We start from the raw sequence: 21640 nt of genomic DNA on the forward strand, positions 1-21640 counted from the left end.
GCAACTTTGACGTTGGTTGAAGCCATTTACATAGCTCAAACAACGTTGTTGATACCATGCCTTTTTGCTATTGTCTTCTTATTGTAATGGCTTTGTTACCCTAGTCGTGGATAACCTTGGCTGTTCTAAGGCATGATCTTTTTAATACCATTGTATGGGAGTCCTTATGTTCCATTTGGAATTATAGTGAGGCTTAGAGTGCCCATTTCTTAAATGCACACAGCCCTTTGGTATCATTAGCCTTTGATCTAGTCTTTGGACCTTACGGGTGTTGGGTGCAAGTTCTTGAGCAAAAACTCAGCCAAATTGCTTTAATGAGTATGTTGGTTCCGAATTCTATTTCCACAAATACATGCTTGATATCCAAGGCTACACTGAGATGAATGCGAAGCACATACTCAAGTTGGACGTTGAAAGAATTTTAAAGGTGGAGAGGATCTTAGGGCATTTGGAGCTTTGAGATGGAGTATGCCAACAGTGATGATTGCAAGCCGGTTGCGTATACTGAAAGCATGGATAGCAAACGTGTCACATGAGGCTATACCTTCTGAGTAGTGGGAAGATACCATAGAGCAATGCATGACAAAATGGCAATGGCTTTGTCTTTGACATAGGCCGAGTAAAAGGGTGACATGCGAGGGGATTTGTGGCTCAAGCATTTTGGAGCTCAAAACAAAATGGCTAAAATATCATGAAGGTAGATGTGTTCAACCACGGAGGACTAAGGTCTTCCACACGCACGCACACATGGAGACCAGCAGCCAATGCAAGGATAAAGCACTCATGAGGCATGAAAGATCCCTTTCTGTGTTTCTAGGCAAGAAAACGGAATGATCAGCATATGCTTGTGCAATTAAAGGTTTTCTGCCAGCAATCTCCAAACCATGTAAGGCATTCGTAGCGAGGAAATGCTCCATGTATTGTAGCATGGGATGAGTAGCAATGGCATAGAACAAAGCATTGAGAGGACAGCCTTCTCGTACCGAACAAAAAAGGGTCCAGGATGTCACTTGCCAAAATGCCAGCAGCTTGACTGTCTTGGTATAACCAATAAATAAGATGCTGCATTTTTTATCCAAATCCTAAGACCTTCATCTCACACTCACAGTCACACTCACACACACACTTGTTTTTTTGGGTAGAAGAAAATTTGCATTAAGAAAACTTTACATTCATAGCTGTCCCAGATTGGTACAGCTACTAGGAACAAAATACTGAAAGAAAAAGCAGGAAAAGCTGCTGCAGTGAAGAACAACTAGTACAAAAGAACTAAAAGCACTTGAAAAACACTTCTAGCTGTTCTGCTGAAAGATCTCCGATGCAATGTGCATCTTGCATAGAACAAAGCAGGGAGGAACGGAAGAAAGGGTAAACATCCACAACAGAGTGTCCATAGAGCCGAGAAGTACATGCATGATATAGTGACCATAGAGCCCAATAACGACACCAATTGAAAAATTAGTCAGGGGTGGCAGAGAAATATGCCAGCCAATGGGGTAGCCCAGTTGACAGGACAATCTGATCAGTAGGCAAAATCAATCCAGGCCATAAAATGCGGTGCCAATCACTTGCATGGAGAGGAAGGAGTTTAGATTTTGCAAAATTCACTTCCAATCCAGCTACAAGGCCAAATGAGTGAAGAGCCTGCGTAAGATGGCAAACATGCGAGGTACGGAATCATTGGCATAGGCTTGATTGACAAAAGGAGTAGCTCCAAGAATATCAATGCCATGCAAATACTGGCGAGAAACCAAATCATCCATATGCAACAAGAGTGGATGTGTAGCAATGGCAAAAAGCAGAGCACTCAGTGGACAACCTTGACGGACAGAGCATCCTAATGACCATGAAGAGGAAAGAGCATCAGACAAAAGGTAGGATGCTGTGCCACCATCATAAAGCCAGTGAACCACTATTTGCATCTTCCCAATCTTTGCATGACATCTGCAATGAACTCCCATTTGACCCTATCAAATTCTTTTTCAATATCTATCTGCATGATCAGAACATCATGATGCGTGTATTTAGCATATTCAATGCCAACATAAGTATTTGTTATATTATCCATGATTTGCCTGCGAGAGGCACAAATCTATATTGCGGAAGATGCCTCTATACAGGATCTGCGATATATGTAAGACCAACATTTTAGAGATGATCTTGTAAATCACAAGCATCAAGGTGATCGGCCTTCAATTAGATAGAGGCTGACATAGAGGCTTCTTGGGAACGAAACACATCAGACCTTTCTTGCAAGAAGAGGGCAAAGTACCATATAGCCAAGCATCATTGATCATGCGTAAAAGAAGAGGGCTCGTTTGGTCCCAAAATTCAGCAAATAATTCCACTTTGAGGCCATCCCAACTTGGGGGTTTAGAACGTCCCAATTTAGCCAATGCCCCTTTAAGTTCAGCATCTGTAAATGGCAATTCTAGTGAATTTGTCACGGGGACATGAATTTTGTAACTGTGACTACCTTTGGCTTGGGGGACTAGCCTAGGGGAAGTGATAATTCCTAGAAGTCCTTGGGAATGCATCCAATGCCTAGGTGTCTAAATGTTGGGCCCAAGGGAAACCAATGTTTCATTGTTAAGGTGGGGTAGGGTTTTTAAGTGTGTCATTGGTTGTAGTGGGTAAGGGGGGCAAGTGTGCCACGTGGCACAAACCCATGCACCCTTCTCTCCTCTCCCCTACATTCAACGTTGGAGTAATTCCTTCATTGTACGGATTTTGACAGAAATGCGAGGGAGGTCTTCTTCACTCTCTTTTCCTTGGCACGCATCCCAAGGTACCTCATTTAAATGCTGTATGGACTGCACGGACTACAATTAATGCTGTGCAGGCTGTACAGACTGCAATAAATGCTGTACAGATTCCATTAAATGCAGTCGGAACCTGTTTTGTCCTGCTATACAGACTCATTGAATGCTCTTGCTGCTGTACGGATCACTCCCTTGCTGCACGGGCTGATTGGCACGCACTTCAAGGTCTTTTGGTGATGGATTAGCCCTTCTTCTCCTGCTTTTGGCTTCTGCACCTGTGAGCCTTGCCCTTCTCTCTCTTTTGAGCTCCCAGAATTTTTATATCGCATATTCTCTCTCATTTCCCTTGACTAGAAGCCATTTCTGCACCCCTGGGGGCCTAACAGAGGATAGGTGCAAGGATAGAGCTTGCCCCTCTTCCACGGACAGTGGGTACAGTCTTCTGACTTCTATTTGGAATTCATTTGTCATTTTTTGAAGTTGTGATTGCTTCTGTTTGCTTCAAGGCTCTCTCTAGCCCATACAAGCTGTAACCAGACGCCGAACCACAGAGGGTGTGCTTGGAAAGGTGCTAGAGGGACAGTGTATTGCTGTTCTTGTGCCTTGAGGCTGTTTGATCATTTGCTGGGGCTGGTGTTGTTGCATGGTCACTTTCAGTGGGGCACAGTTAGTGTGGAATGCCTTAGCTTTGCCCTGGCAATTGGGCTCTAGTGACACGTGGGAATTGGATGCATTATGATGCCAAGTGTTGGCTTGGGCAGTGGACTGCTAGTGCAGTAGAGTGCAAGGGTGAGCCCTTGATGTAATTGCACAATTGCAATCGCCTGGAGAAGTAAATAAATACTAAAGGGGCGCCAAAGCGTTTGGGGTCAACAGGTGTCTTTGTGTTTGGTTTTCTGAGCAGGGGCACTCTAGCCTCACCACAAGTGTGTTTAAAGTTTGTCTTTTAGTGGAGTTTAACTAATGGAAGTGGCTGGAAATGTTGCAATGTGGCTGTGAATGAAGTGTATGCTAAGTCAGTTAAGCTTTACTACCCTTTAGATTTTTGAAGGTCGGTTACAGAATCAGCCTTCTCAGAAGAGAGGATCAGATGGACATGATGTAGAATGAAGAGGGCGAAGGAGCAGCAAATAAATCTGCAAAATAGTGATGAACCACCTCATCAAGCTGCTGGTTATTTAGTGTCCAAGAACCATCTGGATGCAATACACGATGCAGGGAATGCATTCTACGAGAAGTATGGAGACTTTTAGAGAAAGATTTGGATGAAGAGCCCGTATCTTGCATGGCTTTTTGGTGGGATGGAGCTGCCATTTCCTTAATTTCCTTTGATCATTTTGAGCCAAGCAATTAAGAGCAGCATGAAAATCAGCTTGCTCACTGAAAGACAATCTGTGTTGCTGCATCACAGTAGAAAGATGTTGAATTTGGAGCTTTGCATCAGCCACTTTAGGCCGTAAATCACTGAGGTAACACTTGCCATACTTGTTAATGAAAATCTACATGCCCGAAGAAAAACCAATCCAGATCTACCAAAGAGTGCAGGGTGAGTCCGGTAAGGAGGCCTTTGACCATGACTGAGAAGGGGTAGTGCTGCAGATATGATTTTTTCACCAATAAATACACATTATTCACTGGCAAGCCAAAACCGAATGTCATGAAGATGGGAAAATGATCATACAACCTCAAGGCATAATCCACATTCATGTGAGAGGTAAAATGCGTGGCATGAAACATGTACCACCGATCCAAGCGAGTCCAATATTGGGTAAATGCATTATGACGAAATGTGTACCCATCATTAACAAGCATAAGCTGTCTCCATAGATCACAGGTATGCAAAGAATCAAGCATATGGAACCCAGCATCTTGCTTCCTTCTCAGCATATGGATCGATGAGTAGTACTATCGGCAGTGGCAGGGGAGTTGTTAAAGTTTCCACAGATAAAAGCATTTGTGCACCCATGAAAATCACGCAAATGAGGCCACATTTCAGCGCGAGCAAGAGATGTATGAGAGACATAGACCGAAGCAAACTGAAAAGTATCTCCATTTATTGTGCATTGGACAATAATATAGCGCCCACGTGGATCATTATTTTCCAATTGAGGCTGCAGATCATGATGGATGATCATGGCAATACCAGAAAAGGAGCAATGTCCAATAGAATATATAAAATCCTGCAAAAAAGTCCTCGTGACCGGCTGGCAACTATGGCAGTGACATAGGATTCAAATAGGACTGCCCCCTCTTGTCAACTCTTTTTGGTCTTTTTATTGATGAACTAGAAGATTGGGTGAAAATACAGAGCAGAGAAGGTGTCCAAATTGCCGAATATGCTTTACTATTGCTTATTTATGCAAGTAATGTAGTATTCTCTACAAAGAACAAGCAAAAAATGCAAGCACATCTGGATGCACTAGGAGACTTCGGAAGACACTTAGGGATGGAGGTCAACATATCCAAGACAAAAGTCATGGTGATTGGGACTCGCAATAAAAGGGGAGCCTTTGGAACTAGTCAACTCATACAAATATCTACGGCTGGAATTTACTGACAACTACAAGTGGAATGCGTGTGTAGAGAGAAGAATTTGCTGAAAGCTTTGTACCGCTTCCAAAATGAGAGAGTATTTAACACTATGCTTGTACAAACAGTGATACTTTATATGTGTCCAGCATGGGCTCCTAGGCTTTCTAGGACATATTGGACAAGAATACAAACTTTACATAAAAGATTTCTTATAGGGGAATGGAGGGTTAAGGCGCAGACACCCTACCCCATCCTACTGGAGAGGCGGATATGATATTCTCTCTAAGGGGAGGCATTATCAATTCATGGCCTACCTTAACAAGGTTGACAAGATGAATGCCAGCAGCATACCTCACAAGGCATTGGAAGCTATGATGGCATTGAGATGGGATGGAATGGATGGAATTATGTGCTCTAATAGACTAGCGGATGTGAGATCAGGGAATTATTGACTAAGAAGATGCTTAAAAAATTATAGCAAGACCCAGGGTCCAAAATGCAGTTCTAAAACAAGAAATTAATCCAATGTACAGCTATGGGTTGCAAAAAATACTCGGGGACAGACATTTCAATGTTTAAAAGGCATCGAATATGCAAAATGAGAACGAGTTGACATGATCTAGAAGTCGAGAAAAGAAGATGGGCAATACCTAAAGTCCCAAGAGGAGAAAGAATATGTAAAATCTGCCACACTGGGCAGGTGTACTCCTAAGATGCCGTGCCTATGATCACATAGAGAAAGATATGATGACAAGAGAGGCAACCTGAAATTTCTGCTAGAGCAAAGCTAGGGAGTTATCTAAAAGAAGTTTTGGAACACTGCAACAAGATACTTGGATTGGCACACAATGTACCACGTCAAAAATACTGAGTCTATAGTATTTTACTTCACCAGATTTAAAAGATCACTTTTTGTTGATAGTGATCACCAGTTATGTAGATGCTGAAGGGTCTCTGAGGACTTTTATTCAACCATATCATTTCATTTTCTAGGTATAGCAAGCATTTAATCCATATATCCACATAAATTAAAAAGTGTAATGTCTAACAAAAGGACTTTCACACTAAATAGGGCAATCCGACCAACTCACTTCAATACTTAGACACATAGAACAAGGTGATTTATGTATTCGGAGTCTATGATCTTAAACTTTGACCAAGGAAAAAGTGCAAGCCTGGGATTTGTCCACATTCCATCTTCAACATCTCAATTTCTAGATCTTGCCCCATTCAATGGCTTCATTAAAGCAACTTATACCTATCATGATCATCGACTTTGTAGGGCTAGTCGCCTTCTTTAGGCTAAAAGACCGTGCTTAATTGTGCTCCATATATGTAAGTTTGTGGAGGTGGAGAGCTCAAAATGTGGAGCATAGCTGAAATAAGATTGCAAGAATGAAGTACAAAAAGCCCTAAAAACCCTTGGGTGAGCCAAAACTGACAATACCACTAACTCAACCACTAATTGTTGGTTAGGGGGAAATAACCTTAGAAGGAAAAAATGCCCCTAACCCTCTTAATACATTGGCTACTACCTTAAATATTACAATATTTCCAACAATGTAATGAATTATCACCTAGCTATTTTCGACTCTTGTTGAAATCTTATTATCAAATCTTGGAAATCAACTGAGGTCCAAAATTCATAAGCATAGACATTAAATCTTTGAAATTCATAAGCCTATCTACCAATGCTTCATGAAATGTTATCTTATCCCGCTTTGTCTTTAGATCTTGTCATCATACCACTTAAATACATTTCTGTTTATGGCCTATCTACCAATGCTTCACGAAATGCTATCTTATCCTGCTTTGTCTTTAGATCTTACCACCATGTATCATTATACCGCTTAAGTACATTCTGTTTATGCAAAAAAGTCATCTTGATATGACATTAAGAATCATCTTGAGCTGACTTTTAGTACTCTTAATAATTTTTTGCTGCCACATTAGAGGATAGACATGCAAGTTTATACAGAAAAGGTCAAAAGAAAAGGATGGAAAAAGAGACTATAGTGCAGATTGAAGGAACACCAAAGGTACTTACATCTTAAATTTGTATGTGTAAGAGCATAGGTTTATACTATGGTCTACACCCACTGTTGGGGGTTGATGACGTCAGTGGGGATGCCATACTAGCTAGTCCCTGCTGTGCGTGATGGAGTTTATGGTTTTCAATCTTATGAGTGACAATCTCGAGTTCGAAACTGCACTGTGTGGTGTGTTTTTAGAGGATGAGTTTAGGATGGTCCTGGATTCATCTAGATATATGTACTTACATCTTAAATTTGCGAAGGAGGAGTACCTTATCACTTCCTTGTCGATACATTCTGCTTTGGCACTTAAGCATACAGAGCTTGCGTATTTGCAAAATAAAAAGACAGGATTTCATACCGATACTAAAAGTGTGGCAAGATGACTAAAGCTAGAATTGCAGAAGCTTCAAAAAGTGGAAGGGAGAGAGACGAAAGGAGAGAAAGAGGGAGAGGTGGAAGAAGAGAGAGGAAGAGGTGGGAAGAGAGAGAGATTGGAGTAAGTATAGGCAGCAAGTAGGTGGAGGAAGGTAGGAGAGTAGATACATAGAGGTCACATCCAACAGTGACAAGAATGGAGGGCTTGGACTTATATCCTTCCCTCCAGTATCCCCTCTAACCCCACGAAAGCATCCCTAAATTAACCCCTTTTCCCCCTTTGTTACAAGATACGTGCTCACTGGGCTTTTCCCCCTTTGTTACAAGATACGTGCTCACTGGGCACTTGAGCAGATTGAGCTAGCCCATCGCCAAACTAAGAGCAACTAAGAGCATATGATTGCATATTTATCCTATAAATGTGGCAAGATGATTAAAGCTAGAATTATTTTGACCTTTCAAGCATACACAACTTTCCATCAATCTGGGTTTTCTATTTCGATATGTGGTGCATCTTTCTCTTAACTGGCTTTTGGACAATCTCATTTGAAATGTTTTCCTCGTAGCGATGCATAGTTACAATATTATGAAGCTACTTTTATTTTTCATATTGATGTTTTTTCTTTCAAATTGTGAGTACAATTTTCTGGTCGTGTCTACCTACCACATCATATTATGTGTGTTCTACAGGACATCTCAAGAAATCTCAGATCTAGAAGGTGAACTGCTTGCGATGCGAAATCTTCTTTCCAACCAAGCTGCCCTAATACATGGGTTGGCAGATGGTATTCGAGTAGATTCTTTGCCAAATGGTACAGAGGTGGTATCAGAAGGTGTATCACATTTTGAAGAGGATCGAACACTTTCAGATGAAGAAAAGCATGTACAGGCCCTAACAGATACCCTTGATGTCTTAATAGCAGAAAGAAGGGTTGATGAAGCTTTAGCTGCCTTGTTTGAAGGTGAGAAGATTGCCACAAATTTAACTGGCAGAGACCCTATTACTCATGTCTCCATGCCTTTATTACAAGTATCTCTCTCTGAACGCAGAGCCAGACTTGCAGAACAACTTGTGGAGACTGTACACCAGCCTTCTACACGGGGGCGGGAACTTCGGGCTGCAATCTCAGCTCTTTACAGGCTTGGTGATGGTCCTCGTGCACATACATTGCTCTTGAATGTGCATAGTCAAAGACTTCAATACAATATACAGGGATTGCAGTCATCTGGCACATCCTTTGGTGGAGCATATACTGCTTCCCTTTCACAGCTAGTGTTTTCTGCTATATCTCAGGCTGCAAAAGATTCGCAATCAGTCTTTGGGGAGCAGGCTGCATATGCATCTGAGTTCGTGGTGTGGGCTTCCAATGAAACCGGAAATTTTGCATCACTGGTCAAAAGGCACGTTTTGTTGTCTGCTGCAGCAGCTGGTGGTCTTCGTGCAGCTGCAGAGTGTGTGCAGATTGCTCTAGGGTACTGTTCCTTATTAGAAAAGCAGGGCCTGGCTCTTCGTCCTGCCCTTTTAAAGCTTTTCAGACCTAGTGTTGAACAAGCCCTCCAAGCCAATCTAAAGCGCATTGAGGAAAGTGTTGCAGCTCTTGCAGCTGCAGATGATTGGCTACTTTATCAGCCTTCAGGCCCTTCCCGGTCTGGAAGTAGATCTCTGCATTCATCTGGTGGATTGATGACCCAGATGAAGCTTTCAAGCAGTGCCCACAGATTCCAGGCACTGATACAGGTGAGTAGGTGTGAACTGCACATCTGGCATTTGTTTTTTCAATGAGAATGTCGAATAATCAACCAGACATTTTTTGTGTTGACATTGGCTCTTGGTCTTCTTGACTTTGTGGAAGTTTTACTGAAATGCAATGTATTTTTTGGAATTCAGTCTTGATAGTAACATAGCAACATTTCACCTACCTCTTTTGTACTGTGTTTTTATTTATTTTTTTTGGGGGGGGGGGGGGTGTGTGTGTGTGTGTGAAGATCCTTAGCTGACAGTATTGGAAACATACCTTTTTTCAGTCATAATGGACTGTTTAATAACTCCTAATTTTTTTTAATAAGGTGCTACTATCCTGTCCATCTGTTCTGACTTTGTCTCAAAGGATGTGTTTATTATTATAATAGAGTTTGTGGAGATTGTGTTGTAGCAGACAAGCAAGCTACTGCTCTCTCACAAGTCTGTCGATGAAGCAGAAGCATAGACTGAATGAAAGGGAAGAGACAAGATCCGTGGGCTTTGTATACATGTGAGTATGAGTCCTGTAGACAATGAGAGGTACAACTACCCTCTGAATTACCATGCTGAGAAGAAAATAGGCTGATTACATTGATGAGACTGGGCCTTCTTGTAGGATGGAGTGGGGCAGGGCATAGTTTTGGACACTTCTTACCCATGTGTTTGAGTCTTTTCTTAATTTAATTGAGTCTTTTCTCAATATGAGGTACACCAATTTGTCTTTTCTTAATAATGAGGTACACCAATTGTCCGTTTTTGAACTCCATATTCTTGTGGTGTTTGGTTGCTTGGAGCTTGTAAGACTCCTGAGGTTTGGTAAGACTGAAACACTTCTTCCCACAATGTGTTTGAGTCTTCCTAAAAAATGAGGTACACCAATTGTCTTTTTTTGAAACTCTACATACTTGTCATGTTTCTTGGCTTGGTTGGGAAGACTTATGAGCTTTGCGTTCACCGACTCAAAAACTTTCATGAGTTTCAAAGACCCAATCAACCTCATAAACCTTCAAGGGAGTCCTGGTGAGAGAAACTTGATTTTTTTTCCAAATGTCACTTTTGAAGGGGGCCTTTGTGCATACTCGCGGAATGCATATTGTTGAGGATCCCTTGTATCAGTAAAGATACTACTGCCATTGGGCTTTTGTCTTGCTAAATAGTGCTTCAGCATATTTGAATACCAACTCATTCTAGATCTCTGTTTGTTCATTTGATTGAGGGTGAAAATGGCTAGAGGAAATTTCGATAAGTAGCTGAGTTGTCGAAGAGAGCCCTCCAAAATTGACTTGTTAACTTCAAGTCTCAATCTAACACAATGGCCACACATAGGGTACCAATATCGGAGGAATCGGCAGGCCATGTGTTGGGCGCCAATTGTACCTTTGCAAGGAATCAAGATGATAAACTTGCTGAATTTGTCCACTGTTGTCAAAGACATTGTATTCTTAGTCCCAATGGCTGAAGGCGAGTTTGTGATGAAATCCATGCTGATCTAGTTGAAGGATTGATCCGGAATCTCAAGGAAAGCCAATGTTCTATTGATCTTATCCAAGATGCCTTGTACACCGAGAGACAGGACACAAAGCCTACCTTTGTGGGACAGCCATACATCATGTATGGTGTAGTCACATGGCTGATCATCCAACGCAACTTTGAACCAAGACTTTTGCAACTTGGGATCATCATACTTTGCATATCAGGGATCATGGTCTCCAAAGACAATGGATCTAGTTGTCGAGTATCTTCTACGATAGTGTTTTTGCAAGGGTGGCTACATCATAGCGCACAATGTCTTTGATTTGGGTTGGATTCAGTTGAACACGTGTGCTCTAATGATGTATCTAAGGTAGGGAAACCTCTTTGACAAAGATGCTAGATTTCTTTGATACATAAGCGAGTATCCTTCAAAAGCTAAAGAACTCGTCGGGCTTATTCTGATGCTGACCAGGATTTTAAAAAAAGTTCAAGATCTCGTTCAAAAACACACACTTTTCCTAGTTACGTTCTTGAACACCCACAAAAACATCATGCTTTCAATGTGGCTAGCACTCCAGTGAATTCGAAGGCCATCACCTATAGACTCATTTTGGGTCTTCTCAGTGTGGAAAGCCTACTTGTGGAGGTTTACTTAATGGATCTGGATTTGATGGTCCACTCTTCAAATAAAATTTTGAGAACATCTTGGCTACATTGAGCTATTCTAGTGTAGAGTCAATCATGGGCATTGGAAACAGTCTCTCAATTGTCAACTTGTTCTGGGTGTAGTAGTCTTCACATGTCCCAGCTGTGTTATCCTTTTTCTTCACAAAAAAGGCAGGTGCTACGTATGAAGATCTTTCAGGCTGTATGAACCTTATTGTAAGCAACTCCTCAACCTCGATCTCTATATTTTCCATGGCTTTGCTGAGCTAGTATGAAAGCTCTCATACATAGTTTGACGTACTAGAGAATATCACTCTTCTTGCTCTCATGTATGCAAAGCATAGGTGTCTTCTCTCTCTCCTTTCATTTAGTTGGTGCTTGTACTTCAATTAGTCATTGTTAGACTCGTAAGAGAGTAGTAGCTTGGTTGTTGTAACCGGCCTTCAGTTTCCTAAAGGGAAGTAGACCATACCTATCATTGCATATTCATTATTCACAGCCACATTGCATCATTTCCAGCCACTTAACTTTAAGCAATACCACTTAGAAACAATTTGAGAAATAACTGGATGGAGGCTAGAGTGCCCCTGCTCACTGAAACCAAGTACAAGACACCACACTGGCTCCAAATACGTGGCACCCCTTCCGGTATTTATTTATTTCTTTAGGAATGAAATTTTTACATACAACAAGGGCTCACCCTTGTGCTCTGCCCCACGGGCAACTCCACCATCCAAGCCAAACTTTGGCTACAACCTGCATTCCATCCTAGTGCACACACTAGTATTGAAGTGCCAAGGCAAGGCTAAGGTATTCACCATTGTCCATGACCAACTGTAAAGGTGTCTAAGCATTCCACAAAGCATCCAACTTGCTGAACCAAGACTGGCAATCCCACAACTCACTGACAAGCCTCTCAAGGTGACCAAGCTTGAACACAGATCTTAGACTGAACAAGTGACCACGATACAGGAAGAAAATCCACACACTGCCCCTTTGATTACACCCTCTGTGACTGGGTGCCCAATCACTGCCTGAATGGCCAAGAGGGGCTTCCAACAACAAATGGAGCAATAACAATCTTCCAAAATCACCAAATGCAATCAACGTGATAGTGACAAGAGAACTCAAACCAGCTTCAAACGACTTCAATCCAGCTCCAGAGTGGCTCCAAGGAACTCCAATCCAGTCTAGAACACCTCTACAGGCAGCAGATCCAGTGTAGAGGCTAGCAGGAGGAAATGACAGCTTGGAGAGGGGAAGGAAGAGAGATAACGGGCTGGAATCAGAGATAGAAAGAGAGTAGGAGGATCACGGGTAGGAGAGAGGAGCTGAGCAGGCTGTACAGCAGGAAAAAGGGCGTGCACAACAGCATTGAAGGTATCTCGGGATGCGTGCCAGCAGAAGAAAACAGCTGTAAAGCCAACAAAATCACCTGTACCAGCAGGAAAAACATCCGTACACCAGCCTTGAAACCAGTGCCAATCTATCTCGGGATGTGTACAATTGTTCGTACAAGCAGCATGACTACCGTACTATCCTGTACAGCCTTGAAAATTTCTCAAAATGAATGCCACTCAAAGCAAGACAGCCGTACATCCACCTCGGGATCAGCACCTGCAGTCCGTATAGGTGTATGGACTGCCTCGAGGTGCGTGGAGCAGCAAAGGATGTGGAGAAAGGATTTCGGAATGCGTGCCACATGTCCGTACTCTTCACCTCGGAATGTGTGAAGAAAAGCAAGAAGAAGAGAAAAGCATCCCGTACCTTAGCCTTGGAAGGATAGGAAGAGGGTAGGTGTGCATGAGGGGCTGCCACGTGGCCCCCTCCTTAATGCTCTAACCCACCAAAACCAATGAAACATTGGTTTGCCCCTCACATTTAAATCCTCACCCTTCTAACCATTGAAACATTGGTTTCTCTTAGGCCTAACCTTTAGACCCCTCTAAACCTTGCTTTGCTCCTAGCATGTAGGCCTAGTGTGTACACCTAGGGACTTTTGGGAAGTGTTGCTTTCCCTGGGCTAGTCCCCTAAGCCAAAGTTAGTCATAGTTCATATAATCATGTCCTATGACATACCCTCCTCTTGAAACAACAAACCATCGAGTTTGCTGCTATAAACATGAACCACCAGCAATGATGATATGATCTAGGAGAGCACGCGAGTCCATTCTTATATCAATGCATCATCGGTGTAGAGTGACTAGTACACTCATCATAGAAGTCCTGTAGCAGATGTATTGTCAGCAAATAATACCTCGGGTGAGACATACAGTGTCACCAAGCGGCTTCTAGATATCGTGAGCCTGTTTGTTGACAAGGGGGTAGAGGAACTACCCCCCTCTTGAGCATCATGCAATGCTCCAGACCTACGCTCTGCTGAGCCTGAAGGAGCTATAACCGAAGTCAACTCAAAGCACAACAACTGAGTGGACTACACCACTCTGAGTGAAATCTGCTAGTTCACTCTCCTCCCATAACTTGAACCAGACACACATGGCAATAATGGATCCTAGGAACATAGATCCCGGTACTCCATATCCTTTCGGACTTGCATCACCACAAGTTGAATCGGTTCAGCAAATCTATGCTAGACTTGGATCCTTGCCTCATGGTTCAAATCAAATACCAACTGGCATGTACTAAATGGATTTATTGCTCGAGCCATGCCGGGCAACAAGAGCATCCAAAACAGGGATGTGATACATGGATGTGCTGCTCTAGCCATGCCAGGGTAACAAGAGCAATCCAACAGTGGCAAGGAAAACTTATTCTGCAGTTTACCATTCAGCCTAGAAAGAGGAGACTCTCCATCTTCTGACTGATACACAAGGTAGCAAAACTAGTAGGGAAGAACCATCCTGCAAATTACAATGCAAAACTAGCAAAGGAGTAAACATCCTGCAAATAAGAATGCAGCCTAGAAAGAGGACTCCTCCAATTTCTGGCTGCTACAATTATTCATACCAAAATTACTGCTTCTTACCAAAGAAAAACAAATTTCCTAGCGCGTGTGGCTGTCCTTTTTCGCTTCTTGCGCTGCCATAGGTTGTTTCCGTTTACGGTTGGGACAAGATGGTTCTCCTCTTTGCAAAGGAAACAATTTCCAGCTTCAAATAGGGCTTGCCGTTCCTCATGAGACAATCTCTCTCTAGTACTGGGCTTACTATCAGGTCTCGGGTCCACATCAAACTTGACTTTGGTTATCTTGGCAAATTTCCTTTTCATGAAAGAGTTATCCTGTTGCTTACCTTTGAATCTTGGAGTCATCCCTTGCCTGAGAGCATAGGCTGTAGTAGCATTCTCAATCAGCTCAGACATGTTGGAGACCCTTTTCTTGGTGCAATAGTCACGAAGTTCCTTTGGCAGCTGTAACCGGCCTTCAGTTTCCTAAAGGGTAGTAGACCATAACTTGCATTGCATATTTTACTCACAGCCACACTGCATCATTTCCAACCACTTAACTTCAAACAAAACCGGTTAGAAACAATTCGAGAAATAACTGGATGGAGGCTAGAGTGCCCCTGCTTAATGAAACCAAGTACAAAACACCACACTGGTCCCAAACACTTGGCACCGCTTCCGGTATTTATTTATTTATTTAAGAATGAGATTTGTACATACACCCTTGTGCTCTGCCCCATTGGCTATTTCCACTGTCCAAGCCAAACTTTGGCTACAACCTACATTCCATCGTAGAGCACACACCAGGACCCAAGTGCCAAGGCAAGGCTAAGGCATTCACCATTGTCCATGACCAACTGTAAAGGTGTCCAAGCATTCCACAAAGCATTCAACTTGCTGAACCAGGACTGGCAATCCCACAACCCATTGACCAGCCTCTCAGGGTGACCAAGCTTCAACACAGATCTCAAACTGAACAAGTGACCTCAATACAGGAAGAAAACCCACACATTGCCCCCTTTGACTCCAATCTGGTTACACCCATAGTTTTTTCCATACGTGACCATACGCATACGTCATACGGGTACGTGTTAGAATTATTGCCATAATTTAGCAGTGACCAATGTAATGTAATAAGTAGATTAGGGGCACTTTTCCCTCACTTAGAGATTTCTCCCCCTAACCACAGTTAGTTCACTAACTACGGTTAGTGAAAGATAAGGTTTTGTCACTTAGACAAAACCTATCACTCTCTTTAGTTGTACAACACTCATCTATTGCAACTATTGTTTTCAGCTTTCTCTCTCTCTCCTGCTCCTGCTCTCACACTTTGCTCTCTCCCTATTCTCACATTGGTTATCAGAGCAGTGTTCCTTCCTGGATGTGCTCCTAGCTCCTTGCCCAAGCTCCTCCTGCAAGTGACTTGCTCAAGCTTCTACTGCTGCATCGTCGCCGTACAGCCTCAGCCCATACAACTTTCGTACCATTTCATATAGCCACCGTTGGATGTTCCGTACAACTGCAGCACATGTTTCGTACATTTCGTACACATGCGCACACTCTGCCTGTACATTCCGTACAGTTCGTCGTCATCAGTCGTACAACTCGTTGCCAGATTGTACATTTCGCCGTGAAGTTCCGTACGCCCGTACGAGCTTGCCCTTGTGTCGACCTACACGTGTCGACCTCGTCGTCCGTACAGCTTGCCGTACATCGCTGTCAGATCCATACAGGTGTACATATTTCGACCGTACAGGCTGAGCTGTACAGTTCCGAACAACTGCATTGAACCAGACTGACAGTTCCGTACTGTTAGTCCATACAGTTTGAAGGTGAAACTGAGTTCACATTTCGTCACTTTGTAGTTGGGCTTGGAAAGTTGCATTTTTGCAGGATTTTCTTTGCAGGAGGATATTGGAAATGTTTTTGTCAGGCTCTTGTCCATACAACCATTGTTTGGCTGTATTTTTGGGAGCACATTTGGAGCTTTGGCAGACAAATTGCAAATTTGGGGCTTTCAGTTAATTTGCCCTCTTTTCCTTGAAGAAATTTTGGGCTTTTGCAGATAGAGAGCAATTTGTGCAACATTTGGGGCTTTCAGAGCAGTTGTCCCTTTCTGGTTGCAATTTCAAGCCACAAATTGGGGCTTTTGTGTTGGGAGAGCAATTTGACAGGTTTCAGTACACACTGCCTTTCTGTGAGTGTTTTGAAGCACTTTTGGCAGGTTTTGGGAGAGATTGGATGCTCTGGCAGATTTCTGACAGAGACATTACAGAGATTTGAGTTGCATTTTTAGCCAGTGTTTGGCTGTATTTTTTTTGGGATTTGTGCACTCCATTCCCAGCAAGGGAATTCAGATCTGCATTTGCTGTATTTTCTTTCTTAGACATGGCCCAGCAAAATCAGAATGATTTCCAGCTCAGTGGTCTCTCACAAGAAGATAAGCTGGATGGTACCAACTACTCCCTCTGGAGTTTTATGGTACGCAATATTCTGATTTCTCGTAATTTGTGGGACTATGTAAATGGGGATGAGTTCCGGCCAGCAAATGTGGCACCTAATACCCCTCCCCAACAAGGAGGAGGCAGAGGTCGTGCACAGGGTACAGCTGCAGCACAAGTTATTGGTGCAGTTATGCCTACTACTTCAGAGCAGAAGAGAGGGGATTCACGTGATGCTTTAGCTTTGTCGTGTATTTCTCTTTCAGTGAAAAGATTCATCATTCCACATATCCGGTCGTGTAAGACCTCAAACGCAGCATGGGATATTTTGGAGAGCATGTATGCAGATCGGAATGATGCCAGGGTGTCTTTTTTGAAAAGAGAATTGTTTCATACACATATGGAAGAGGGTGACTCCATGTCAGTGCACCTCACAAAGCTACATGATTTACGAGAGCAATTGCTTAATATTGATGAGATCATTCCTGATTCAGAGATGATTACCACTACTCTGAATTCTCTTCCTGAGCCTTATCTCAGCTTTCATACCTCGCTGAATTTGTCATTGAGGGGGGGTGCAAATCCTCTCAATTTTCAAGAGTTGATAGACTTTTGTTGCAGGAAGAGCAGACCAGGAAAAACATGGCTTCACGAAGAGGTGAACATGCCATGCTTTCAAAATTCAAGCCTAAAGTAAAGGGACAGGCAAAGACTTCAACAAATCAGCCTTCCAGTGGTTCAGGACAGCCTTCTCAAAAGGCTAAGGGTGATGCAGGTAAGCCCAAGAAGAAGGGAATATGTCATTACTGCAAAAAGCCAGGTTACTACATGGGAGAATGCAAGAAAAGGCTTGCAAAAGAAAAGAAAAACAGCTCCGGTATGGCTGTTTCAGATTCAGCTCCTCATGCATCTGACAACGAGCAAGCTACAACCAACTTTGTGGAGCACGACTATGCCTTCTTGTCTTGCATTTCAGACTCTCAATTGGCTGCTCCGGATAGTACAGCCACTTGTAATGATGACACTTATGCTTATGCATCAGGTTTTTGTGTCAATGAGGCACAAAATACATGGTATTTTGATAGCGGTGCCTCAAAGCATATTACTTCCCGGAAGTGTCTTTTCACATCTTTGCATCCACCACCCGTTGGTAAAAAGGTCACATGTGCCAACAACTCCTCCTATTCAGTTCGTGGTACAGGAGAAGTTGAACTTACAGCCATAGATGGCTCAACATTCAAAATTTCTGATGTCTTGTATGTGCCTGGTATCACAAAAAATCTACTTTCAGTCTCCACTCTTAACAGAGCTGGATTTTAGGTCATTTTTGAAGATGACAAGTGTGCAGTCCATGACAGAGAGCATGACTATGCCTTGAGATTGTCTGGCACTTTGTTACGTGGTCTTTTTCAGCTTGACATGTATGAGAAAAGACCAGCTCATGCTCTTGGAGTTTCCACTCCTACTGTTGCTATGCAGAATGCGGAGTTATGGCATGCCAGATATGGACACATGCATTATGGCAGCTTGATGAAGCTTCAAAAACATGCCATGGTTGATGCATTGCCTCCTCTTGAAACACCTCCTCCACATGCCTGTGAAGGGTGCATTCTTGGTAAAATGCACAGATCTCCTTTTAAGAAGGATGGATCAGTAAAAGTTGTTCGAAAATTACAGCTTATCCATAGTGATGTGTGTGGTCCCATGAGGACTCCATCATTGGGTGGTCATCTTTGCTTTGTCACTTTTATAGATGACTACTCCAACTACACTTGTGTTTATGGGCTGAAACGCAAGTGAGAAGTGTTTATGGTTTTCAAACACTTTGCAGCCATGGTTGAGAATGAATCCGGACTCAAGATACAGACATTACGCACAGATAGAGGAGGGGAGTATTTGTCTGCAGATTTTGATGCTTTTTTGAAAGACAAGGGCATTGTACATCAGCTTACAGTGAGGCTAACTCCTCAGCAAAATGGCAAAGCTGAGAGGAAAAATTGTACTCTTATGGAGATGGATAGATGTATGCTAAAAAGCAAAAAATCGCCTCACAAATTTTGGCTTGAAGGTCTCATGTGTGCCAATTATGTTTTGAATCGGGCACCCACAAAAGCTTTGAAGACCAAGACTCCCTATGAAGTTTGGCAAGGGAGAAAGCCTTCTGTGGATCATTTCCATGTCTTTGGATGCCTTGCATATGCTCATGTGCCCGTTGAGTTTCGGCATAAGTTGTGTGATAAGGCAATCAAATGCTGGGTACAGTGCAGAGAGCAAGGGCTACCGTCTCTACAATCCTGTCACACGCAAGATTATTGTCAGTAGAGATGTTATATTTTCAGAAAATTCAGCTCACACTCAAGCTGAATTTGATTTGCCTTCTTCTTCCGATGATGTCTTTGAGGGGTTACTACCCATTGCCTTGTGTTCCCCTGCTGATATTATCTGATGCAAATCAGAATTTTGAGATACCTCCACATGCTCCGATTCAGCCACAGGATGTTTTACCACCTCCACAAGCAGTGGAAGAGGTTGTTCAGCAAGAAATTGCAGATATACATGTAGCAAGAATAGTACCAAATTGGCTGTTACAAACTCTCAGGGAGAGTAAATTGATGCTCCATTACCTGGTAGAACTTGGAGTGCAGTAAGGCATGGGGGAGGTGCTCTTTCAGTTGAATCAGCTTATGTAGGTACTCTTCTTGATGAGGAGGAACCTGAGACATTTGAAGAGGCACAGGATAATGTGCATTGGATGAATGCCATGCACGATGAGTTGCAGTCCATTTAGAAAAATCAGACATGGGAAGTTGTCGATTTGCCACCAGGCAAACATGCCATAGGTACACGGTGGGTTTTCAAAGTTAAAAGAAAGCCAGATGGCACCATTGAGAGGTACAAGGCAAGGCTGGTCGCAAAAGGATATGCTCAGAAAAAGGGCATAGACTATGAGGAGACTCTTGCTCCTACATCCAGAATGACAACCATCCGGTCAGTTATTGCCATGGCTGCAAATTTTCAATGGAATGTTCATCAGTTGGACATAAAAACAGCCTTCCTTAATGGAGACTTGTTGGAAGAGGTTTATGTCAAACAACCTCCAGGCTTTGAAATTTCAGGAAATGCACTTCAGGTATGCAAGCTGAATAAAGCTTTGTATGGGCTGAAACAGGGCCCACGTGCATGGTATGCAAAAATTCGTGCCTTTCTGACCAGCAAGGGGCTGCATAATAGTCCAACTGAAAGCACCCTCTACATCAAAAAGGATGGGGGGGGATATTTTAGTTATCATTCTTTATGTAGATGACTTACTGCTCACAGGGTCAAATGAAGATAATATTGCAGATTTTAAAGCTGAATTGCAGACCACTTTTGACATGTCAGATTTGGGGCTGCTACACTTTTATTTGGGGTTCCAGTTCACTCAAGAGAAAAGTGGCATCGGTATGTCTCAATCCAAGTATGTGCAGAAACTCTTGGACAGATTCAACATGCAGGATTGTAAGCCCATTCCCATGGAGCCGGGGCTGAAGCTTACAATGCATGAAGCAGGTGAATCATTTGATGTCACACTCTACAGTCAGGCTGTTGGATGCCTCATTTATCTCTGCAATACACGACCTGATATTTAGTTTGCAGTTTCTCAAGTGAGCAGATATATGCACAGCCCAAAGACTATGCATTGGCAGGCTGTAAAACGAATCTTCCGTTATTTGCAAGGTACCAAGTCTTTCGGCTTGATGTTTCCCAAGGGGGGTAACTTGCAGATGCATGCCTACAGTGACTCAGATTGGGATGGAGACTATGACACTAGGTAGTTCACAAGTGGCAATTGTTTCTTTTTGGGCAAAGCTTGTATTTCTTGGTTGAGCAAGAAACAATCTACAGTGGCTATGTCTTCATGTGAAGCTGAGTACAGGGCAGCTTTCACAGCGACAGTTGAATGTGTTTGGCTGCGTCGTTTATTTGCTGATCTTCATCTTTCATTGGAGGATCCTTCTCCAATTCTCACTGATAGTCAGAGTGCTATTGCAGTGGCAAAGAATCCTATGTTTCATGCTGGCACGAACATAGTTACCAGCCGAAACGGAAACGAATGGAAGAAACAGAGTTTCTGGGCCCCGCCAAAACGAAAATGGAAGAAACGGCAATATGATACAGTTTATGTATAAAAATTTATTTTTTATACATAATATAATTATCAATGGAGTGCAAATCATACATAATACAATTATCTATACTTGAAGCTTCAGCCTTCAAGCATCAATCCATCATTCATGCCTCTATGATTCTAAATTCTTGAATGATGCTTCAATAGTCTGAAATCAACATGTATCATGACTAACAGGTTTGGCATTACAAGAATTTGAAATTTAGAAGTTTGAAGTACTTTAAACTTAGCACACGAGTTGAAATTTGAATCTTGAAACTTGAAACTTGAAAGCATCCAATGTCCAGACTCCATAGATGATCATGATTCATGATCCACAAATTTCATGATCATGACTTATGAGTCATGCAAGACTCAAAATTAAAGCACCCATGGATGATTTAAAAAAAAGCAGCAGGACTACTGATCATCTGCATCATCCATGGACTCCTCATCATTGTCATCCTCTGCCTCCTCAGACAAGCTTGAGGCATCTGTGTCACTGTCTGAAGAAGAATCATCAACATCAGGATCAGGACCATCGGGTGCAACTGAAGTACTAG

The 21640-nt window shown here is 42.6% G+C and overlaps 1 protein-coding gene across 1 annotated transcript in view; it reads left to right on the forward strand.

The window, feature by feature from the left end:
• EXO84B (exocyst complex component 84B) overlaps window positions 1-21640 on the forward strand; it is a 134606-nt gene that overhangs the window by 47342 nt on the left and 65624 nt on the right. The window contains exon 3 of the mRNA XM_087384532.1: window positions 8396-9443. Within this exon, the coding sequence (XP_087240658.1) occupies window positions 8396-9443 (1048 nt within the window). The remainder of the gene's footprint in view (window positions 1-8395; window positions 9444-21640) is intronic.

This window comes from Dipteris shenzhenensis, chromosome 14 (assembly GCF_047967505.1).
Source record: "Dipteris shenzhenensis isolate YYH24624 ecotype China chromosome 14, Dip_SZ_1.0, whole genome shotgun sequence".
NCBI classification, from domain to species: domain Eukaryota; kingdom Viridiplantae; phylum Streptophyta; class Polypodiopsida; order Gleicheniales; family Dipteridaceae; genus Dipteris; species Dipteris shenzhenensis.